Source organism: Ambystoma mexicanum, chromosome 9 (assembly GCF_040938575.1).
Source record: "Ambystoma mexicanum isolate Mex_15411 chromosome 9, UKY_AmexF1_1, whole genome shotgun sequence".
NCBI lineage: Eukaryota > Metazoa > Chordata > Amphibia > Caudata > Ambystomatidae > Ambystoma > Ambystoma mexicanum.
In genome coordinates, this window is record NC_090931.1 from 1,513,474,780 (window position 1) to 1,513,498,912 (window position 24,133).

At 47.3% G+C, this 24,133-nt stretch overlaps 1 protein-coding gene across 5 annotated transcripts in view; it reads left to right on the forward strand.

The window, feature by feature from the left end:
• Positions 1 to 24,133, forward strand: part of LOC138489380 (zinc finger protein 391-like) — a 279,556-nt gene that overhangs the window by 120,237 nt on the left and 135,186 nt on the right. For all 5 annotated transcript variants that reach the window (XM_069617096.1, XM_069617098.1, XM_069617095.1 and 2 more), the window contains one exon: positions 23,703 to 23,825. In XM_069617096.1, the coding sequence (XP_069473197.1) occupies positions 23,703 to 23,825 (123 nt within the window). The remainder of the gene's footprint in view (positions 1 to 23,702; positions 23,826 to 24,133) is intronic.

A 24,133-nucleotide genomic window follows, 5' to 3' on the forward strand; every position in this document is an offset into this window, starting at 1 on the left:
CAGTAGTCTAATTTTTCCAGAATGAGAGCTCTAGATAGAGTAATGCAATTCTGGGGTGTGAGGAAAGGTCGGCTCAGGGCAATAAGTTTGGATGTGTGAGCAGTGGAGGAGGCGAGTGCGCTTATGTGTTTACACACGGTGAGAATGGAGTCAAGGTATACACCTAGATTTTTAACTTGGTTCGAGGCTGTTTGTTGCAATCCAGTTCTGGATAAGTAAATGGATATTATTTATGTAGATAGTGTCCTGTTCAAGATTGCCTGTGATGGGGATAAGTATCTGTGTATCATTGGAGGAATTGGTGTATATTACTCCCATGGCATCAGGACAGTAAAGAGTAATTCGGTGTAGGTGTTGTAGAGGGTTGGGGATAAGTTGGATCCTTGTGGGACACCCAGTGGAACTGCTATGGGATTAGCGGCTTCGTCACCTATGGCTACTCTAGAAGTGTGGTCTGACGGGAAGGATTTAATCCAGGTTGTTGCTTGTTTTGAAAAGTGGAAATTGTTTGCTAGAGAGGTATAACTTGTTATGATCCTCAAGATCCAATGCCGCTGATAAGTCCAATAGTAATAAGATACAAAGGTTACCTGAGTCTCTGATGGTATCCATCTGTTTTTTAGGTCCAATAGGGTCGTCTCAGTGCTGTGCCTGGTGCGGAAACCTGATTGTCTATCCCCTAGAAGATGGTTATTCTCAAAATGGGATTGAACTTGGGTATAGGCGATTTTGTCCATGATTTTAAGTAAGAAGGGCACCGTGGTGATCGGTCTATAGTTGGTCGGGTGTAGGGTGGGCTTTTTGAGGAGGGGTGTAACCCATGCTTCTTTGATGTTAGCAGGAATGAAGTTGGTGCTAAATGAAGCATTCATGATTTTAAAAAAAATCTTTTATTGGTTTCAAAATCAAACAAACTAAGTATATTATAAGTAAAAACAGAGTTAAAAAAAAACGTTTAACATTACAACATGAACATTACTTCCATAGTTATCTATCATAACAACACATCCTTAAAACTGGCTTCATTTTCTCCTATCTAGACACTGGTCGTGGCCCGAATTCCAGCATTTTCATTACAGCAATTACCAATCTGTTCTGATCCCCTATTAACACCCATCCCCACCAGTCCAATGGATTGAGGCTTTCACCCATCAATTCAAACCCCTCCAAGAAGGCACTTCTAATTTGCTTTAATGGTTCACAGTTGGTTATCAAATGCATGGGTGTTTCAACAGTATCACTGTTCTTACAGTATCGACACTGAGGGGTTTCCACTCCTGGGGTTTTTCATAGCCATTGCACCTCCTTCCTATCCAAGATGTTTAAATGGCATCTAAGCATAACATCTTTGTACCTTGAAGATGGAAATTGTTGAAGGTATTTAGTTATTTCCTCTCTGCGGTTTGCAGTCTTTTTTGTTTAAGGCTTTCACATTGGTCTTGGGTAAGAAACCAATCCCCTGCCATAAGTTTCCACTTTGCCTTTATTGGATTTTGCATCAACATTTCTGTTAGGGAGAATTCTCAAGAATGTGCTAATTTCCGTTACCTTTTGAGACCCGCAGCAACTTTGCTGGATTTCTAGGATTTTAATTTTTACCTGGAAAGAGTGTGAGCCTTTTTCCCCACTCTTTGATGTGTGTTTTACTTTTGTGTAACAACTCCATAGGCATCATCTTTTTCTTGTGTCACACAGCACCTTCAGTGCAGTGGCATAGGGGCGTCTTTCAGACTCCCCAAGGTTTAAATCCCTTCTCTGGGACCGACTACTGTCCCCCAGAGCATGTAAAGTTAAATTGACTTTACTAGTCTTTTTAAATTTACAGACCCAGCACACACTATCTTCCTATAGAGTGCTGGGGGGGGGGGGGGTTGCCTAGCATCCCCTGAGTCTAAACACTCATGCAAATGTTACAATTTTCTACTTGAAATGGCTGGTGGTAGTGGTTTTTAACAAACTACCATGATTTTTCGCGACAGCGAACACTGGTAGCTAAAAATCGGGTCCGCCATGTTTTTCAATATGGTGCCCAAGACCTATCTGTAAAAACACTCTGGTCGACTTTTTTCATCGTTTCCTTTAGAAAAGGTCCTTCTTGGGTTTATCTCTGCATGCCAAATCAGGTTTGGTCCCTTTGTTCGTTGGCCTTTGGCGGGCTTCAGTGGTGAATCCCTCCTCTGGCGCCTGAGTGTCTGGGGTGGACAGGATGTGAGGGAGGTGCCCGAAACTCCCTGTGCTTAGTCTCCTAGGAGACCTGAATGCACTCTGGTGTGATTGGTTGGCTGGCTGTCCGGCAAGGACAGCCACCCTGCTGTGTGAGTCACAGACGGGCTGGAATGAATGGGGGAAAACTGTTTAAAAGCAGGCCTCTGGGACTTGGAAAGCACAGTCGACCACTGGAACGAAAGAACCGAAGACGAGCTGAAGGAAGATGACTGCTGCAACTCCTGTGAAGTGAAGCCTTGCTACAGGTCTGAATTGCCTGAAACTCCACCTACAGAGAAGCCCTTCAAGGTTAACTTCTCCCCTTGAGTTTGGTGGGAACAACCAACTCACAAGCTGCCTGGACACCATCTCCTCCTGGGCGAATTTTCTGCAGAGTGCTGTTGAAAACCGGATAGCCAGTGGGAAGGATACCAGTTTGTGGTCTTTAAGGCACTCACACCACACCTTAAACCGACATTTTGCCAAGCTTGTGGCCTCTTCCCTGGGCAGTGCAGGAACCTCCCGACGTCGCGTTGAAAGTTTGTGAAACTTTCCCAACATTGAAGGCTTGTCCTTCCCTAAACCAACATCTAAATTTTCGTCTGACCAAATACTTCTAAAAATCGTGGCAAAGACTTAACCGTTTACTACCAGAACTGTGCTATCCTATCGAAGACTCTGAGCCATTGACTTTGGCCCAGGCCTATTGAATTGAATTGCTGGTTGTAGTGAACTAAAACTATTTGCCCTACCTCTGAAAGTATTTGTGCTTTTGATTCTTGTAAGCTTGTCTTTTTACCTCTTTTTAGTAACTGAAGTGCCATTTTGCGCCCACTTCAGGGGAGCTGAACTTGTTCAGAAGCTGATTAGTTGTGTATTGTAGTATATTAGATTGTGATATTGAGCTGCTCTTGCTAGTAGAAAGTTTTCCAGCTGACTGTGTAAATAAACGTATATTCGAATCGATTGTGTCCTCCAACGTATTCCTCTGTTAGGGAGAATTCTCTGTTTAGGCTGAATTTCCCTACCTAGTGAGTCCCCCAGCAGCTTTGCTGGATTTCTGGGGTTTAATTTTTTTCTCCTGCCAAGAGTGAGACTCTTTTACCCTCACTCTTGGACATGTTGAAGTGTGTTTTCTTGGTTAAACCTTGTGTTGAATGGGCTATGGGGTCTCTTACTCCATAGGGCCTCATGTATTTTTGTGATGTGGGTCACACAGCACCCTCTGTGCCGTGACCCAGGGGTGTCCTAGGGACTCCCCAACATAGACTCCATACCCTGGGACTGACTACTGTCTCCCAGGGCCTGTAAAGTCACCAAAGACTTTGCTAGTCTTGAATCCTGAACAGAACCAGTACAAACCATCATATTGTGGACGTACTGGCTGGGGCAATTCGATTGCCCCAGGGTCTGTTAGTCGAGGGGGCACGTCTCCGTCCCCCCTGATCGAGTTTTGGCTGGTGGCAGTGGAAACTACTTTTTATATTCAACCGCGAATATTTCCCTATGGGATTTCCCATTGTTTTAGGCTAACACATTTAATTAATTATTTACGGTAGCCTTAAACATACCGCCGGTTTATATATTTATTTTTATAACTCCGGTTGGGACTTTTTGCCAAAACTTGATTCTAAAATGGCGTTGGTGTTCGCCTCTGTAACTCTGACCCAAAGTGGAGCCCTTTGTTCCACTTTTGGCGGGCTTCTCCACAGAAGCCCTCCAAAGTGGTGCCACTCTGTCTGGGGTACTTAGGAGGGGTGGAGGGGGATTTAGGCACCCTGGACTGAGTTACCTTGGTAACTCAAGTCGCACTCCGTCCTGATTGGCCCAAGTGGTGAGCCGCCCGGCTCACCACTTAGCATGTTTGAGTGACAGCTAGGCTGGGTGAATGGGGGTTTGCTGCATAAAAGCAGGGCTTTGGGGACTGGGACTTCAGAAGTCGCCACAGGACCAAGAATCCGACGAGGGAAGAGCTGAGCCGACCTGCTTCGACGACACCACCCGGTGGAGCCCTGCTGAACCGTCTCACCACTTTTTCCCGACGACCGAGGAGAACTCTTAACGGAGTGGCTCCTTCCCTTGACTGGTGGGGACAACCAGTTTTCGCCTTCTTTCCGTTCTTTGAGGTATCTCGTGGCCGCCTTGCCTGTGCCAAGCACCCCGGCAACCGGAATACCACACTTTACCCCCATACCGCGAAAGTCGGTACCAACCCTTTAACCGGAGGACTCCGCGGCTGGTTTCTTCCCGGGCAGTGCAACGACCCTCTTCTTCTGCTCTTCAGCGAGAACTTCTTCTCCCCTGACCGACGTCGAGCCCTGCTGCCACTGCCTGGAACAACTGCCACCGCTGGAGGATCCTTTCCGCTTAAGGTACTGTGTTCTGCCTGGCTTCCCTTGCTACCGACTGTACGGGGTAGATTTAGTCCCCGGCTTTCGAACCTGGGAGTGCCTGGGACACTTTGGCTAAACTTTCTGAGCCACTCTAACCTCTTTTTGACTCTTTGCAAGACTTTGAATCTCTAACTAACAGTGTGATCTTGGGCACATTTTCGCTCCGGCTACTCTAAGAGTGGGCCCTGCCTAGTGACTTTTGCTCACCTGTGACTTTATTCTTCTTTAAGCCTATTGCAAGTGCTCTGGACCTTAGAGTGGTGTGTCTAACCCATTTCTGCTTTTTCTCTCCCTTTCTTGGAAACTACTAGAGTGTCATCTAACGTTAAGCACTCACCTCTGTTTTAATTAAGTGGTGTTTACTTAGAGTTGTCTAGATAGGAGAAAGGATTGAATCTACTTTCATTATAACTGTGTTGAAGTGCTTTTACTATATTTTTGCTAGAGTGTTTTTAACTTATGTGTATTTTAAATAAATAACTATATACTTTTGAAACCAAGCTCTGGTCAGTGTTTGCTTGTGCTATTGTGTTTTGGTACATATTGTGTATACTTTACATACTGCCTAACTCTTCTTGAGAGAAGTCTGACTGCTCAGCCACAGCTACCAGGTAAATCTGGGTGGTACAGACTGCTACCAAAGGGGTTTACTGCTCTACCTGTAGTCTTAAATCTTTTGCAGTGTTCCCCAAGGGAACTGCACAGGTTTCTGCCTAACATCCTCATCTTAGATGTATTCGTCCAGCTTTAGCTGCTTCGGAAATTTTTCTCGGCAGAGGGCGCCGTGTGTCGATGTCAGCAAGTCGAAGTCACTCGAAGGCCTCCGTCGAGGGTGATGTCATCAGGTATACAAGTAGCATGCACACAGCGCCAGTTGGCCTCAGTTCCATTTTTACGCAGTACGTGTTGCTTCGGAGACTCTGTGCGCCTCGATAGTTCTGTGACGCAGTTATTGTGAAGAAGATATTCGAGATGGCCTCATCGTCGACACCGACTACCCCGCATTCGGGTATCAAGAAATGTAAAACCTGCAGTTCCAAAATGTTGATCATGGATCCACACCGAGAATGTTTGTGGTGCCTCAGCGAAAACCACGACATGGAGGCATGCACGAAGTGTCGGGCAATGACTGGCAAGGCCTTGCGACAGAGGAAGGGAAAGCTACAGGTAGGTCGAAAACCTGACCAAAAAGCCTCAAGCATCGAGTCGAGATCCCATGAGAAATCTCCTCGACGCGAAAGGTGAAAATATAGGTCTAGGTCCCGAAGTGGTTACCACCACTCTTCGTCTTTGACGAAAAAGTCTAAAAAGAGACGCCACCGGTCCCCTTCCACCTCGCCTTCTGACAGACCCCCCAAGAAAATGAAATGCCCCACGAAACATTCTTCCTCCGAAGAATGGGAAGCATTTACAGTTAAAATTATGGAGGTTTTTGAAAAGGCTAAGCCTTGGTCCGCGCCTTCCTCGGAAGTCGGCCCAGAGCGTTACCGTTCCGATACTCGTGCGCCCTTGAGCCCGAGTGATCGAAGGAGGAAAGATCGGGAACCTTCCAGGACACCGAGTGATAAAGATCGGTCGAGTCGTCCGCTCTAGGTCATCGACGCCGTCCGGAGCCCGACACACCTCGAAGGACGAGTCTTCGAAGAGTGTCTCGACGCCCTCGAAGCCAGCTCCGTCAACGACTGCTATTTCGTCGACGCCTTTGTCGACTCCGAAGCCCTCAGTGCCAAAAGTTTCAAACGCTCCAGTTCAGCCAGAAATGGACAAAATAGCAGCAAAAGAAAAAGCTGCAAAGACTACAAAACCTTCAGCCTCCACTGTAACAGCTCCTCCAGAAAAAATGTATAAACCTCTACCAAGGAAGGAATATTTTAAATCCTTGACTTCAATTTTTGAAGAACAAGAAAGGTCTGAGGAGGAGGATGTTTCTTTTGGCCTAGGGTATGGCGCCCTTAATGTCCCAGAATGTCTAATTTCTGAGGAAAGCAGAATGAGCAATTTAGTGGAAACCTTGCATAACGCAAGTGGAGTTGACACATCACCTGAGACAGAATTTGGCAGACCAGAACCAGGGGAACATGCCAGTCCCTCGTACAGACACCTGATGACAAAGGTGGTGGATTATTTAGGATGGGCTAGACCACCAACTCAGTTCATCCAGGATGACCTGACTGACATATTGGATCATGGCCCCACCGAAGATCCGATTTTACCCTTCCATGTAGCCTTACAAAATAGGGTGGCCAAAAATTGGGAGACCCCGGACTCAATTCCTCCGGTGAACAAGTCCCTCACTTCAAAATACCGCCCTTCCAGTAGCGACCCCGGCTATCTGTCCAAACACCCTACTCCTGAGAGTCTGGTGGTCCAGGCAGCCACAGCTTCAGATAAGGTGGCGTACCCTTCCATCCCTCTGGATAGGGACGACAAGCGTGTGGATGGTTGAGCACACATGGTATTTTCAGCTGGGAGTATGGCATTAAAATCGGCCAACTCCGCGTGCATTGACAACATTTTGTTACACTCTGTGGGAGTGCATTGCAATGGCGGCGGAGCACATACCAGAAGGGGAAGAAAGGGAAGGATTCCTAGCCATCGTTGGAGATGGAAAGGAGGCCATGCAGGAATCCCTTCAGTCTGGATTGGACACTGCAGATAGCGTGAGCAGGTCCATGGTCACTAGCACAGTGATACGCAGATTTGCGTGGTTGCGAAAGTCGGGTTTCGCGCCGACGTGCAAAACCGTCTTTTGAACATGCCTTTTGACGGGGGTCACCTTTTCGGCAACAAGGCTGACGAGAGCCTTAAGAGATTGCAGACCTCGAAAGCAGCAGCCAAATCTTTAGGAGCTGCTATTAGGCAACCTCAGCCTTTTCGTGCATCAAGACCATCTTTGAGGGGACGATCCTATCGTTATTACTCCTCATATGGAAAGGCGAGAGGAAGAGGCCAGAGAAAAAACACTTGTGGTGGTCGAGGTAAACTTGGTAAACAAGCCCCAGCTGCAGCCTCTTTACCATCAGCAGCTGCTGCAACCGCCACAAAACCACTTTAAGGACTTGCATCACAAGACACCTGTAGGAGGCAGGCTGTGACAGCATCTGCAAGAATGGCGAGCCATTAATTCAGATATTTGGGCTCTAGAAATAATAGCCCATGGTTACTGCCTTCCTTTTCTAAGGCAACCTCAAAGCAATCCACCGGGGAGACACTCTTTGAAGCTTCCAGACCCGCTCCGACAGCAGGAAGTTTTAACCCTGCTAGAGAAAGGTGCTATAGAACCAGTACCTGTAGCGGATCGGAACAAGGGATGGTACTCCCCATATTTTTTGATCCCCAAAAAGGACGGAGGACTGAGATCCATCTTGGACTTAAGAGGCTTGAACAAGCTCCTCAGGAAGGACAAGTTGAAGATGGTTCCTCTTTCTCAGATCCTTCAGGCCCTTCAACTTCAGGATTGGTTTGTGTCATTGGACCTTCAGGATGCTTATTTTCATGTGCCAATCCATCTCAAGCACAGAAAATACCTGAGGTTCGTGGTTGGTGACTCGCATTATCAGTTTTGAGTCCTACCATTCGGGTTGACCTCCACCCGAGGGTCTTCACCAAGTTGATGCCAGTGGTGGCAGCGCACCTCAGGAGAGGGGCGATTCACGTTTACCCCTACCTGGACGATTGCTTAATCAGGGCGTGGTCTGCCGAGCAAGCCCAGAATCATCTGAAAGTCACCTGCCACTTCCTCCACAGACTGGTCTTCTCCCTCAATTTCAAAATGTCACAAATGACACCTTCCCAACAGCTCCAGTACATAGGAGCTGTATTAGACACATCCTTAGGAAAGAGCTCGCCTCCCAAGTCGAGGGCTCAAGACATTCTTCAGATGGTTTCCAAATTCCAAAATCTCCAGGCCTACGACTTCTTGAGGTTGCTTGGCCTCATGGCATCCTGCATTTTCCTAGTGCCAGAGGCACGCCTGAGGATGAGATCCCTTCAATGGGCTCTAAAGACTCAATGGTACCAATTCTCAGGACTAATGACGGATCTCCTTCAGATTCTGAACAAGGTTCAGCAGGACCTTCTGTGGTGGACTTACACAGAGAACATCCTAAAAGAACATTTTTGGCAACCATGGCTGGAGATTACAGTAGTGACGGGACGCCTCACTCATGGGGTGGGGAGCTCATGCCAACAATCTGACAATCCGCGGTTGTTGGTCTCCATCGGAGTCCAAACTACACATCAACCTTTTAGAGCTCAGAGCAATCAGACTAGCACTGAAGGCTTTTCTGCCATCTGTCCGGGGAAAGAATGTCATGATAATGACAGATAACAGTGGCCATGCATTACCTAAACAAAGGAGGAGGTGTAGGATCACTACCTCTGTGCAGAGAGGCAATGCAGCTCTGGTATTGGGTAATTCAGGAAGGAGTCTCCTTATCGGCAGTTCATCTAGCCGGGGAGAAGTATATGACGGCTGATGCTCTGAGCAGGCAGAGTACTGTGTCCCACGAGAAGGAAGTCCTTCAGGAGATCTTCACCCTTTGGGGAACCCCTCAAGTAGACTTGTTTGCCTCCGAAATCAACCGGAAGTGCGAGGTATTGCTCAAGGGAATTTCCCCAGAGAGGAGCCCTAGGGGACGCGTTTGTGGTGGAGTGGAACTTCCCACTGCCATACGCATTCCCTCCGATCCCTGTCTTGCCTCAAGTCATCAGGAGGTTAAGACTGTTAAAAAACCACATGATCCTAATTGCCCCGGATTGGGCCAGGAGAACGTGGTACCGGACCTTCTAGATATGTCCATCTGCCCTCCGTTCTGTCTTTCTGAGAGAGAGGACCTTCTCTCACAAAAGGAGATATGACCACGGCTCAAGGTTAGGATTGGCCTTCACTCATCTTGCTAATTTATTTTTACTAATTGGTCAGTAAAAATTTAATTCTCATCTTGGCTTAATTGTGCAATCCAATTATATATGACCCATACTGGCGCCCCTCTATCGAACGCGTTTCAATACGCAACTTAATATTGAACATTCAGGTTTCCCATTAATTTATAGCACACCCAAGATGGCGGCCAGTATGGGGCGCATTGCCCGATCTCAGAACGGCACCACGCCTCTCTTCATAATACTCAGTCTGAACCGCCTTCGGCTGGCTCCAGTTTCTTACTCGCAGTGCAAACGCTGGTAAGCACAGTTAATTTGTGCAGACCTGTAGAGTGGTCAAAGGGTCTTTACATCCCACCTGATCGTCTAGACGGTCTCATATCTCGGGCTAATTAGTGTCTTGTGCCTTTTCTCCCCTGCTTGGCCCAGATGATTCAGATATGAGCAACCCTTTTGACGACACAGATTCTTACGGAGGTGTTGGTGTATAGGGCTTCAATGGCTTAGACCAGGCCCCATGGGCATCCCCAAGCTTGCAATTTGGGCCATAGTTTCTTTCTTATGACGCCATCAAAGGCCTGTTCGAGGTCCGTGAAGCCCAGGAATAAAGTTTTACCTTCCTTAAATGCCCTTTCCTTCAATAAGTTTATGATGAAAAAGGGCTTTGCCCACCCACCTTATGAATCCAGTCTATCGGGGGTCTAAGATAATGAATTTAATGATAATGGGAGCAAGTGAGGGTATGCAAGCTTTAACGATTTTAGCAGGGCAGTTGTCGCCTTTACAGTTGGATGGTTTCAGGGAGGCTATAGTCTTTAGAACTTGGGGGGTGGTCACTGCCGCGAAATGAAATAGTGGTATGTTGCCAGGGGTGTCCAATTGTGCCATGGGATGAAGCTCTGCAGAATGTGCTTGGAGTTTTGTTTTGGAGGGTGTTACTTTGGAAGTTCGAGCATCCTGAATGGTGGTACACCACGCTTTGCTTGCGGTGGCTGGGCTGGGCGGTGGTATAGGGGATTCTTGTTCTCTGATGATGAACAGCTCTTTGCTGTTGGAAGCATTGATTGAGCGAGTTCGCTTTATGCATAAACACTGCAAGCTTTTATGTTTTGGATATAGTGAGGAGTTCTTTTTTTAAATTCACTGTTTTTTTTTTCTTCTAAATAAGTTTTCTAATGCTCTTTTTCTCCTTCTCAGTACAATGAGTTAATCGTTGAACCAAGGGTTGTTGCTTTTGGATTTGGGAAATTTAAGCTTGAAGGGGGCTACTTCATCAATAGCTTCTTTTGGGGCAGGTGTGGTAATGAAGGGAGAAGCTGTCGGGAGTATTGCCGACTGGGGGTTGTGCATTGAGTAATTTGTTCAGAATGGGGAGAGGATTTCTAGGGTGAGTTTGCATGTGTTTTTCAACAAAATGGGGGTGCGAAGGGTGGTTGCTGACACTGGGTCATTGGTCAATATGAGGTTGAAACTGATTAGGAAGTGGTCCGTCCATGATAAGTTTAGGGTGTCTTCTATGTTAACTAAAGTGTTCAGTGTTAGGATCCAATCAAGGATTCTGCCTTTTGATGGGTAGGGGCATTTACTATATGTGTACATTACATTTCTAGGACTGCGCTATGGAAGGCGGTGGCTTTGTGATCTGCTACATCATTATAGCCTAAATTGATGTTTGTTTATTGTGTTTATATAGCGCTTTATGCCAAAGCGCTGTACATTATAACAACAAGAATACAATAACAGTAGAAGCAATTACAAGATAGGAGTCAAACCAGTAATACAGCAACTAGAACAATTTGCCAGTGAAGATACATGAGGGAAGAAGGGGTGGAGAGGGGAATGGAGTGGGGAACAGGAAGTGAGATAAGCTGAAGGTTAGAGAGGGGGAGAGGGGACATAAGAGGAGACAAGGCAGGGGTAGAGAGGCACGATGAGGAGGATAAAAGAGGGGTGGGGGAGATGGAAGGGTGGGGGAGGATCAGAGTATCTGGGAGGGGAGTGGAGAAGAAAAGATTTTAAGGAGACACGAAAGGAGGAATAAGTGGGGATGGAACGGATAGAGGGGAAGAGAGTTCCAGTGGAGGGGAGCAAGGAGCCAAAGGGAGCAAAAATGAGAGAGGCACATGGGGACGGGGGAACAAGGAGAAGGAAGTGATCTGCAGATCTGAGGGGACGGGAGGGAGTGTATAATGAGATGAGAGAGGAGAGATATGGGGGAGCAAGTTCATGAAGAGATTTAAAGACAAGACCGAGGAAGTGGAATTTGAGTTGGGAATGAAAGGAAAGCCAGCCAAGCTGTGAGAGTGAGGAGAAGATGGAGTTGTGAGGAGAGAGAAGACGGAGGTTGCGAATGGCAGAGTTGTAGAGGGATTTGAGGTGGGCAAGATGAGAAGTAGGGAGTCCAAAGAAGAGAGAAGAACAGTGGAGAAGAGAAGGGCGGAGATTAAAAGTTTAGTGGCGTGGAAGGTTAGAGAGGAACATACTTTGTGAATATTGAAAAGGTGGGAGCGACATGTGCGGGAAGTGAGAGAGATATGGTGGGTGAAGGAGAGGGAGGAGTCAAAGTAAATGCCTAGATTACGAGCATGGGCAGAGAGAGGAAGATTAGTGAGAGGAAAGTGAATAGAAGGAGGGGGAGAAGGAGGAGGAATAGTGTTGGAGGGAAAGAATAAGAGTTCAGTCTTGTCTGTATTGAGAGAGAAAGTGGGATGACATCCAGTTTTTAATGGCAGTAAGACAAGAGGAGAGCTTAAGATGGAGGTCAGGAGTGAAGGAAGAGAATGAGAGGAAAAGCTGGGTGTCATCAGCGTAGAAGTGGTGAGAAATACAGAAAGAAGAGATGATATGGTCGAGAATGGAGGTGTAAAGAGAGAAAAGAAAAGGGCCATGGACAGAGCCCTGGGGTACACCATAGTCCAGTGGGAGCGTAGAAGAGGTACGACCGCCACAGGACACGGTAAAAGAGCGGTAGGAGAGGTAAGAGAGCCAGTTGAGGACGGAGCCTTTACTATCTCCTAAGAGGATGAATTTAGTATTGGGTTTGAGGAGGGGCGTAAAGAGGAGTGGTAGCTCAATATCAGGGTTGCTGGTTGAGTTGGGGGCCCTATACACTATTAAGAAATTGATGGTAGTGTTGGGATCGGTAGTTAATTTGAGATGAAGGAGTTTGTAACCTGTTAGGGTGTCCATATTACATACTCTGAACTGCAGGGTGGATTTAGAGATGATGGCTACACCTCCTCTGGTGGCATCAAGGCGGTCCGCTCTGAAGATGGTATATTCAGGTGGGATGGCTAGTGCTAATAATGGACCTGAGGCTGAGTGAAGCCATGTTTCGGTCATTACTAGAAAGTCTAGTTGAGAGTTTATGATGAAGTTGTGTACTTCAGTGGCATGTGCGCCTAGGGAGCGTACGTTGAGTAAAGCACCTTTTTAGTGTGGGAGTGTGTGGTTTGGGTAGATGGGGTCAGTGGCTGTGCTGTTGTGTTACCATATGTTTTGTGCTTTGAATTCTGAGAATTGAGCGGTGGTTGAGTAATTGTGGTTGCAGGCTTGTGAATGTGTGATGACTGGTGTAAGAGTGGGTTGCTGATGGGAGGGGGGATGCTGTGGTTTTTGGTGGCTAATGGGCAAAGGTAGGTGCAGAAGGATAGTCTAACTCTCCTCGTAGAACCTAGTAAGGGTCTTGTGGGTGGCTGTAGAGTGAAAGTTCTTAGAAGCAAGGAGTGCAAGGCGTGAGGCAATTTGGCAAGGTGTGGTAGGTTGCGATACAGTGGTATTGTAAGGTTTGAGAGGGAAGGCTGCTGTCTTGGTTAAGAATGGCATTGGCACGGTAGTGGGTGATGTCTGGGGCAGTGTATGCCTGCTAATCCTAGGCCTAGGTGGATGAAGGCTCCTATGGAGCAGGCCATGGCATTCTCGGGTTTGGTGTCCAGTTGGTAGGACATTGTTGCTGGGTTGGAGGGAGTGGCTGCACTCCTGCTGTTGGCGAGTGTGAGGCAATACTGGAGGTGTTGTAGTGATATGAGGGTGGAAAGCATGGCAATAAGTCCTGGATGAAGGTGATTAGGTCTCTTAGAATACATTTGCCGGCGGCTGCGTCCACAGGTGAGGTGGAGGGGGGGGTGATGGTACGAGGGTACTATTGCACTTAGGCTGTTTCATAGGGGGGCTGCATGAAGCAGGGTCTGCCACATGACTGGTATATGTTGGGTAGATACACTATTGTAGGTAACGCATATATCAATCGGGACGGCGCTAGATAGTAATGTGCCTAAGTTTGTGTGCTGGAACATAAAGTATAGTGCGAGATGCTGGCCGTGTAATCAATATAATGTGTTCGACTCAGCGATGGCAGGCAAAAAAAGCACATTACAGCAACGGAATTATTATTAGATACATTTTGCGAGCGAAGTGCATTTGCAGGATCAATCAATCACAACATTTGTATCGAAGATTTGGGGAACAGGCGGGCGCATGAGCTCAGCAGTGTGTAATGCTGGCCGTATAATCCGTACAATGCGATCGAAACAGCGAGAGTGGGCATTTGCAAGCAAATCAGCACATTACAGTAACGTAATCGTTATTAGATACATTTTACAAAACAACTGCATTTGCCGGAGCGATCACAATATAAGTATCGAGAATGTTGGGAACAGGCGAGCGCATGTTGGTGGACCTTAGCTCTGTTTGGCCGTACAACGCGTGCAGCGTGGTGCGTAAGTAGCTGTAAGGCAGATGGACTGGTTGCACAAAGTTGGAAAAAGTTGGTTGGTTGATATATGTGAATCGAGACTTACCACTAGGTGCAGTAGTCCACTGAGGGGTGGCGATCTGGTATTAGGTGGCGGAGCAGGCACTGGAACGTCTGAGCCGCAGTCGCTGCGTGGTCGGTAGGGGGGCGAGACGAGATTTGGGCAGGGGATCTGGCATAGACATACGAGAGACACGGGACAGGCACATGACATAATTGTGTGCCTTTGTTGGGGGTCTACTATCGCCTGCCGGTGCCCCGCTATTGGGTAAGGCAAGAGGTCTTGTGGATGAGTGTTTTTTTCTGATGCATGATGGCAATGAATAAAGCGATGATACATTGGTGCATCGGGGCTTCAGACCGCTCCGGTGCCTTTACAGCGCAAATAAGCCTCACAGGCTTACCTTTAGCAAAGCGGCTGTTGGGGTGGAGGAGGTGAGCTGCTCCTGCAGCTCTGGTGTTTGCGAATCCAACATGGCATCCGTTTGAAATGTTTTGACACACCTCACGTTTTTGGACGTCCAATCAGCAGGCACGTCCGATGTCCACGGACATCACGTCGGGCCCTGTTTGGTCCAGAAGGGTGTTCGCAGACCGAATAGGGAAGTGAGTCTGCGGACGAGACCCAGATATCCCAAATTTATTTTACCTACTTTTTGGCTGTTAAAAAAAAAAAAACTACTGGATGGATTTACCCAAACTCTACAAAAGCATGATTTCGGGTCCAAGCCGCTATCAGAAATTACCAGATTAAAATGATTGTACATCTATGGTGCATGCTGCAACCATTGCCTAAATGTATGTATGATTAGGTTCCTCTACTAAAAACAACACTTGAATATGATTTCTTTGAATTAGTACATTCTTTAATACATTCTCCCAATCAGCCCTAGCATCTTGTTTCCAACATTATAAACTCAACCCTTTCTACGGACTGATATTAAAATGTATGTAATATGCAATGTCATCTTTCATGTCATGGGTGTTAGTCTTAGCAGTGCAGGGTGGTGGCCTGATTTTCTGAGGTTTTTCGGTTTTACTTGTAACCATAATGTCCCTTTTTAATAACCTTTTTTCAGTGAATTTCGTGGGTTTTTACCAGTGCACGCTAATTTATAGCAACATGTTTGTCCAATTTACAAAGTTTCACCTTAAAACCCCTGCCATTTCCCACCTGCTAGCATCATTTTTAACACATCTATACACATTTTGCAACTTTTTTCACTGTTTTTGCGTTTGTCGACGTCCCCAAATGTCTGTCATCGGAGACTTTCCGGACAGTCACATGACTTTGTGCGTGCGGCATAATGACGCGGTGAGATATGCCTTGAAAAAGACCCTGTTGGGTTGAAACACGTGTCGGCACAAGTGGTTAATGAAAGCACCTAGAATTTAACCTCTACACAAGACTCAGTTCTAATTTTAGATATGAGCCCGGATTCAACAAAGTGTCAGCACATGGCTTGAATTCAGTTACAGCATCCAATCCAATTGAACTCCACTGTACATGTTCCACCTAACCTATAGGTTTCCTTGGGGCCCACTAGCCATGGCATTGGGCCCTGTTCAGTGAGTACGGCCTTTGGCCATGACCACTGTACATTTTAATACTCTAGGTTTCTCTCCAGTCATGGCTTTCGGCCAAAGCCACTGAACATGTTGCACCAATAGGTTTCTTTGGGACCCAGGGCTGCTGGCACATAGACAGATTTCCCCCTGCCTAGTAGAAGTGATCACAACAAATGCCCCACACCCCCCCATTTGTTTCCCTCAGTTTCCATTCCCCCGATAATCACTGTGGTAATCTCAGGCTGATTGCTGCAGTAATGCTTGAAAATTAAACCGTCCTCACAGTCGCTTCCCAAGTGCCTTCTTCGTTTTCCCATTTCCTCCCTTTGTCTCTTTTGCTTCTTGTGATGCATTTTGGTTTCCCGGCGCCTCTTGCGTTACTACCACAGTAATCTTGCAAGATTCCCCCGGTGTTCCCCTGATAATGCATAAGTGTCCAAACTGTGACTGGCTACCCAGACCACCCGCAACTCCCCAAGATGTCCTCTTTCCCACTTCCCACCTCCAGCCTGATGTAATGTGAGCCCGTTTCCTCCTTCAAATAGCTTATTTTGCACGTTTCGGTTTCGCATTTCTCCTGGTAGTATCACAGTAATCGCTGGCATTGAGCAAAAAAAGGCAGATTTTATTTCCTGAAAAAAGCCTCTGCTTCAAAGCACCATGCGGGGCTCATCTACATTTTCGGGAGAAGCAGACATCCTTTTCCCTGTGAAATATTTTTAAAACTACTGGACGGAATAACCCCAGCCCTGTCCCAGAAAGTAAGTCAATGCTTTGTGTCCAAGTTGTTTCTTATTTGGTCCAATTCCCTGCAGTGGTTTTTGCGCTTCGGCTTGATACAATTTGGATATTTTCTCTATGGGAAAGTGAATGGGAGTAGGCTGAAAAGCCTTTTCATTTTTAAACCTATCGTTCCCATAATTCCCAGTCTGGGGTGGCCTTTGACAAACATTTTGTTTAGAAAATATCAGCCAGATTCATCATGCAAGTCAAAAGTTATTAGCAATAGAACTTTCGAATTTCATATGGCTGATGTCGCTCACCTTAACTACAGTGCAGCAACCGTCACACTATAATATATATTAGTGTTGATCCCAAAGAAAACGGGTCAGTGCCTTAATTAGGCAAGAAAAGCCATTTTTCTGATGTTTGTTAATCTGCTTAGAATCACATGCTGTGCATAGGTCCGACATCCAGTGGTCACTGCGGAGTATTGCATTTTGTTTTTCGTAGTCGAAAAGGGGACGTCGACAAGGCGTGTCTGTAACACTATCCCTATAGTGACGTGCGTTGTACCCACAATCCCTCACGCGTCGAGGTCCCTCAGATTGTTTTTTTCCGCCCAGCTTATGGTCGCCTTATGCGGAGCTCCTAGAGAGACATTGCTAAACAATTACTACGGACCTCGGTCCTTAATATATACTTATTGTTAAAAGATCCCTCCCCTCGACGTTAGCTGTGAAGCTGTTTCTCCGCCGAGCAAGTTTTCGACGGAGGAGAAGAGACGGAGGGGATCCTTCGGCGCTGCCGAACACGTGGCCAGGCCTCGCCGGCCAACATACAGTAGGGAGAGTGGGGGTTTCGAACTTTAACCTTCTCGTTGAGAATGTCTTTCTTTCTCCCCTATCTTTCCCTTGGGGTTGTTATCACCAGTTTTTATTGCCTCAGCTATGGAGAGGACACCTTTTAGGTTTTGCCCACGCTGTAGGGGCAAATACACTTGGAAGGACAAACACAAGCTCTGTAATCGTTGCTTGCCCCTCGATCATAAAGAGGACAGCTGCGCGGCCTGTAAGCTCTTGAAACCAAGAACTCTTAAAGAACGGAAAGTTAAGAGGTGGGCGGACTACGCGATGTCGAAGTCAGTTTCCTCACCCGCCGCCGCTGTTATAGAAAGTGACGAGGAGGGTGATAACTCGACGTCCGTTACGGAAGTCATTAACCCCCAGAAGGAGCGCTTGCGCTCCTCGACGTCCGACCCCGGCCCCGACAGGCTCGGCTCACGCCCTGCTTATGGGGATGAACACCCCGGCGACAAGGACGCACACAGACCCCATAGGCCTAAGCACACAACCCACGGCTCTTCTTCGTCCAGGACGAAGGATCCACCAGCGCCGAAGGGGACGCAGGGCACTCCGGCGTCGACCTCAGACCGCAAGGGTCTCAAGCCCCACCCGCGACCAGCGATTGGGCTTTTATCTAATACGGGCGCTTCCTCAAAAACATCCGACGTAACGCTCCATAGAGCGGCCGTCGAAAAATGCGCAACGCAGGCAACACCGACTCCAAAACCCTCGACTGACGAACTCGTCGTCGAGAGTCTGGCGAAAATTGTTTCCGAGGACAAACGTAAGCGGACGACGAAACAGACGTCGAATACCGCACCCAAGGATATAGAAACGCCGAAAAAGCACAAGAGTAGCCAGGAACTGCCCCATCCATCTAAAGGCACTTCTGAACTACCGGAGGGCTTTTCTGGGGCGACGGAAACCTTTCGTCGACGTTGTGGGAGCGTTCAAAGCGTTTTGAAGGTGAAAACACTGATTTCCCCCATCTAGACTATTCAGGGGTTCCCCATGAGACCCTGGAAAGACTCCATTCTTGTATGGAAAAGATGGAGAGGTTTTCGGGTAGCCAAAACCCACCCACACCCAAAAGACCAAGAGAATGGACCCAGGATGACCCTAGGGTCAAGATTCCTAGGCTGTTTCCCCCTTCTACAGATGCATACGACCTCACTGAAGAGGAGCAATACCTCCAGGAAGATGAGGAGTGTTTAGGTGGAGAGGAAGAACTTGAGGAGGAGAGGTTTGAGGAAGACCCTTACACTAGCGCAGGAGCTTTTGAAGAAGATACAGCTACCTCACAGACCTGGCACTCCCCATCAGTGCACTCAGACCCTGATGTCTTTCATCCTTTTCCTCCCAAGGACTCGCCTATTGGGAACACCTCCCCCATAGATGACCAGCCTTCACTTAATGCACTATTGCGCAAGGCAGCAGCGCATTTTGAAATAGACACAGGGGAGACCCTTCCGGACATAGACTTTGTAGAAAAGGTTATTAAAGAAAAAGCCCCGGTCAGCCAGTCCATTCCGCTCCTGGCTTCTATAAAGAGAAGAATAACTCCTTCCCTTTCCAATCCGGCCTTAGTCAGAGGGGTCAACCCTCGGATAGAAAAGCTCTTCAGCCCTTCGTCTTCTGACCCTTTGTACATCAGGGGACATTCTATTCCGGACTCTCTGGTAGTGACTAACACAAGAAAGAGAGCGGGGGTACCACTATCTACTAGTGAGGCACCACCTGACAAAGAGGGCAAGAAGCTCTATGCATTTGGGAAGAGAATCACGACATCCGCCGCCTTCTCAACTAGGATCGCGAATAACAATTCCCTACTAGCTAGCTACGCAGATGCACAGTGGAGCAAGCTGCGCAGCGAAGCAGAGGACGCACCAGAACCCCTGCGTTCACGCCTGTTGGCTACTATATCAGAGGGAACTCTTGTAAACCAGGGCATCGTAAAGAACTCCTTAGATGCCGCAGAGACAGCTGGCCGCACCCTGGTTCAGGGAATACTTCTCAAACGCCATGTCTGGCTGCGCAATTCGGGATTTAAGCCAGAAACCCAGGCTTCCCTAATAAATAAGCCCATAGAGCAAACACATCTGTTTGGGAAAGCAGTTGATGAGGCCCTAGAACATGCGAAGAAGGAGTTTGATACCATCAAGACTCTTGACCAAATTTCTAGGCCTCCTAACAGACGCAGCTATGGCAATAGACGCTCCTTTCGTGGCCAACGCCAGCAGCAAAGCCAACAACAATTTTACTCTGCTACCAACTGGCCCTCTAACCAAAGCACCCAGTTCAGTCAAAGAGGCCAACGTCGTGGCAAAGGAAGAGGGCGCGGCTCCAGTCCTAAAGGCCCCATGCCCAATACCAACAAATGACCCAAAGATTCGGGTCCCCTCCCATGCATCACCGGTCGGGGGCCGGCTAACATCGTTCCTTTCAGCATGGGAGGGAATAACGTCAGACCGCTGGGTATTATCCACCATAGCCCACGGATACTGCATCGAATTCAACGGTTCCCCGAAATACAGACCCCCACGGAACCGACGCATGACACCCGAACACCTCACTATTCTTCTTCAAGAAGTAGAAGAGCTACTGAAAAAAGAAGCTATAGAGGCTGTCCCCCTATCTCAGGTAACAGAAGGTATTTATTCAGTGTACTTCCTTGTACCCAAAAAGGACTTAACCAATGGCCCTGTATTAGATCTGCGCCCAGCGAACAACTTTGTCAAACCCCAAAAGTTTCGTATGGTGACCTTGCAGGAAGTAATCCCACTGTTATCACAGGGGGATTACATGACAACACTAGACATGAAAGATGCATACTTTCATATTTTAATGTTGCCAGCGCACAGAAAATGCCTCAGGTTCAAGATAGAGAACAAACACTATCAGTTCAGAGTACTACCCTTCGGGATAGCATCTGCACCAAGGGTATTTACGAAAGTACTGGCAGCGGCCCACCTGCGCAGATTATCCATCCCGGTTTACCCGTACCTCGACGACTGGCTCATAACAGGGGATTCTTACGAAACATGCTTCTCCAATACCCAAAGGACCGTAGACCTTTTGTCCCAACTGGGCTTCTCCATCAACGAAAAGAAGTCCAGCTTAGACCCCAGCCAAATCAAACAATTCCTAGGGGCTCTAATTCGAACAAAGGACGGCCTCGTCTTCCCCTCCAACGAGAGGGTCCAAAACATGCTGTTTCAGATCCCCCAATATGTGGCAGGTCGAGAGGTCACGGTACGCAAAGCAATGCGCTTGCTAGGGATGATGGCGTCATGTATTTATTTGGTACCTCACGCGCGCCTGCGCCCAATGCAAGAGTGGCTCTACAGCCAGTGGTGTCAGGCCAGCGGACAATGGGACAATGGGACGATCTGGTGGTGGTCTCGCAGGCCTTGGTTCTCTCGCTACGGTGGTGGACAAAGGAAAACCTGTTATTAGGGAAAACCTTTGCCACACCCGCAGTGGAAGCCACTCTAACCACAGACGCATCCCTTACAGGATGGGGGGCTCACCTATCCCATCAGACTGCTCACGGAGTGTGGACTCCGAGCTTAGCATCCAAGCATATAAACCTGCTGGAACTATTAGCAGTGTTCAAAGCACTGAAAGCCTTTCAGGAACACTTACAAGGAAAGACAGTGATGGTCCTCACAGACAGCACCACAGCCATGCACTATCTCAACAAGCAAGGGAGCACTCACTCTCCAGGACTGTCCAAGCTGTCCCAGAATATATGGAAGTGGGCTCTCAAACACAACATGTTCCTACTATCACAACATGTACCAGGGGAACTCAATCTGCTAGCAGACAAACTCAGCAGAGACTTCCCCCTACCCAAAGAGTACGAATGGCAATTACACGAAAACATCGTCTTAGACGTCTTCACGCAATGGGGTTTCCCGGAAATAGACCTGTTCGCAACCCTGGAGAACTCACAATGCCAAAGTTACGCCTCCAGGTACCCCCAGAACCAGTCCAAGGGGAACGGTCTGTTGATTCAATGGTCAGGGAAATGTGTTTACGCCTTTCCCCCCCGACTCCCCTCCTCAACAGAGTGGTGCACAAGATGCACCAAGAGCAGGTTACCATGATACTAGTAGCCCCAATGTGGGCCCGGCAGCCATGGTTCGCTCACTTGATGGAGATGTCCCTATCTCCCCCAATGAAACTTCCCTGCCCGTACAACATGCTGTCACAAGACAAGGGCAGGACACTGCATCCATGCCCTCAGACCATGAACTTAGCAGCCTGGCTCCTGAGATCATAGAATTTGGACATTTACATCTCCCTCAGAGATGTATGGACATCCTCAGGGAAGCCAGAAAACCTAATACTCGCCACTGCTATTCTAGCAAGTGGAAAAGATTTGTCATCTGGTGTAGAAGTAAGAACATCAACCCGGTTGACTGCTCTGCCACTAACATTATTCTGTACTTGACCCATTTACTGGATTCAGGTCTAGTGTTTAATTCCATTAAAGTCCACCTAGCGGCACTTTCTGCATACACCACTTCCCAACTTAAAGTGTCGTGGTGGAAGATACCAGTTATCAAGGCCTTTATGGAAGGGGTAAAGAGAATACACCCCCCGATAGCTAACCCAGCTCCCGGATGGGACTTAAACGTGGTACTTTCTAGACTCATGGGCACTCCCTTCGAACCCATGCACAAGGCAACTCTTAAATACCTCACCCTTAAGACTGCTTTCCTAATAGCTATCACCTCCATTAGGGAGAGTAAGTGAACTACAGGCTCTTTCTGTACTAGACCCCTTCGTATCAGTTCACAAGGATAAGGTGGTTCTTCGCACACACCCAAGGTTTGCACCAAAATTCATCTCGAAATTTCATGTAAACCAATCTATAGAACTACCAACGTTCTTTCAAAACCCTTCCAGCTTGGGAGAAAAAAGTCTGCATACACTAGATGTACGCAGAGCTGTCATGTTCTACATGGAAAGAACCAGATCACTGAGAAAGACTAATCAGTTCTTTGTCTCGGTGGCAGCAGGAAGAGAAGGAGATGCAGTCTCTAAGTCCACTATATCTAGATGGATTGTACAATGCATCACTCTCTGTTACACTCTTGCTAAGAGAGAACTACCCTTCAAGCCAAGAGCACATTCCACTCGAGGCACTGGGGCTTCCATAGCATTCATTGCAAATGTTCCCCTTGAGTCCATCTGCAAAGCGGCTACCTGGAGTTCTGTGCACACCTTTACAAAACACTACTGTCTAGATGCACACTCTAGATCTGACTCCCAGGTGGGACAGGCAGTATTAAGACATCTTTTCTCTACTGTTCCTTCTCATAACCCACCGCCAACTCCGGGTACTGCTCGCTAGTCTATGCATAGCATGTGATTCTAAGCAGATTAACAAACGTCAGAAGACAATGCATTACTTACCGTAAAAGCATTTCTGATGGTTGTATCTGCTTAGATTCACATGCGCCCGCCCTTCCTCCCCGCTCGGATGGAAGGAACATAGACATCCTCTACTATATTTCTCTCTCTTTTCTGTACTCACTCACGTCTAGAAGGCTCCCTCAGGGCAGAAAAATACAAACAGAGGGACCTCGACGCGTGAGGGATTGTGGGTACAACGCACGTCACTATAGGGATAGTGTTACAGACACGCCTTGTCGACGTCCCCTTTTCGACTACGAAAAACAAAATGCAATACTCCGCAATGACCACTGGATGTCGGACCTATGCACAGCATGTGAATCTAAGCAGATACAACCATCAGAAATGCTTTTACGGTAAGTAATGCATTGTCATTTTGCTTATTTGCAAACTTTCGTGGTATATCGCCACTTCCTCAGGCAGGCATGGAATGAACCCTTTGAAAAACATTGCAGCTTTATTAGCCCCTCCTGAAAATACTTTGTTATATGTGTCTGTCTGTGTACCTGATTGCAGTTTCTTAGAGAGGCATGCATTAGCTGTTGAACTCACCCACACATAGCAGTCTAGAGAGAAAGAGACAGACAGACAGAGAAGGAAACGCCAGACAACCTGGGGAGAGAGCAGGATATGTGGGGTGTTTTCTCGAGACACAATGATGACTTAATTTTTTATCAGCTTCACAAGCAAAATATATCCTAACCAATTTAGAGAGTGATAGAAGATGGTATATTTTCTGTGAAGCCCAGTCTTTATTGTCTTTTTACCAGTGCAAGGTTCCTTGTAGATATTGAATCAGAATAACATTTCTTCCAACACCCAGAAAGAGAGGGTGATTAAATGTTACTTTGGTCTAAAATTAGAATTGTCTTCAGGTTGAAAATCATGAATATTTACGTTTTACGACAGGTGCCATGATTACCAATCCCGAAGAGTCATCCAGTGTAAAGACCGAGGAAATCCTACAGCCGATCCACCCCTGTGACACAGAAGGACCGGCGAGAAAGGAAGACTGTCTCAGCCCCAGGGAAGGTATGGTATCTGTGCTACCCTAAATCCAGATACATGACTAGTTCCCCTACCATCCTCTGCTCTAACTCCCAAAGCAACACTTTCCATAGAATGAATATTGTCTATTTCAAATGATCTTAAAATGATGCAACCCTCAGAATGACGCCATGAAAGTATTCATCATTTTAGCATACTGTTGTGCCAGTCACTAATTTAACACATTTTCTACAAGCCACGGTTATACCGCTTGTTTCAAGCAATAACTGTCATGCATGCTGGACGTGGTCCTACCTCTTACGCTCATAGAACAGCTAGACCATTCTATTCCA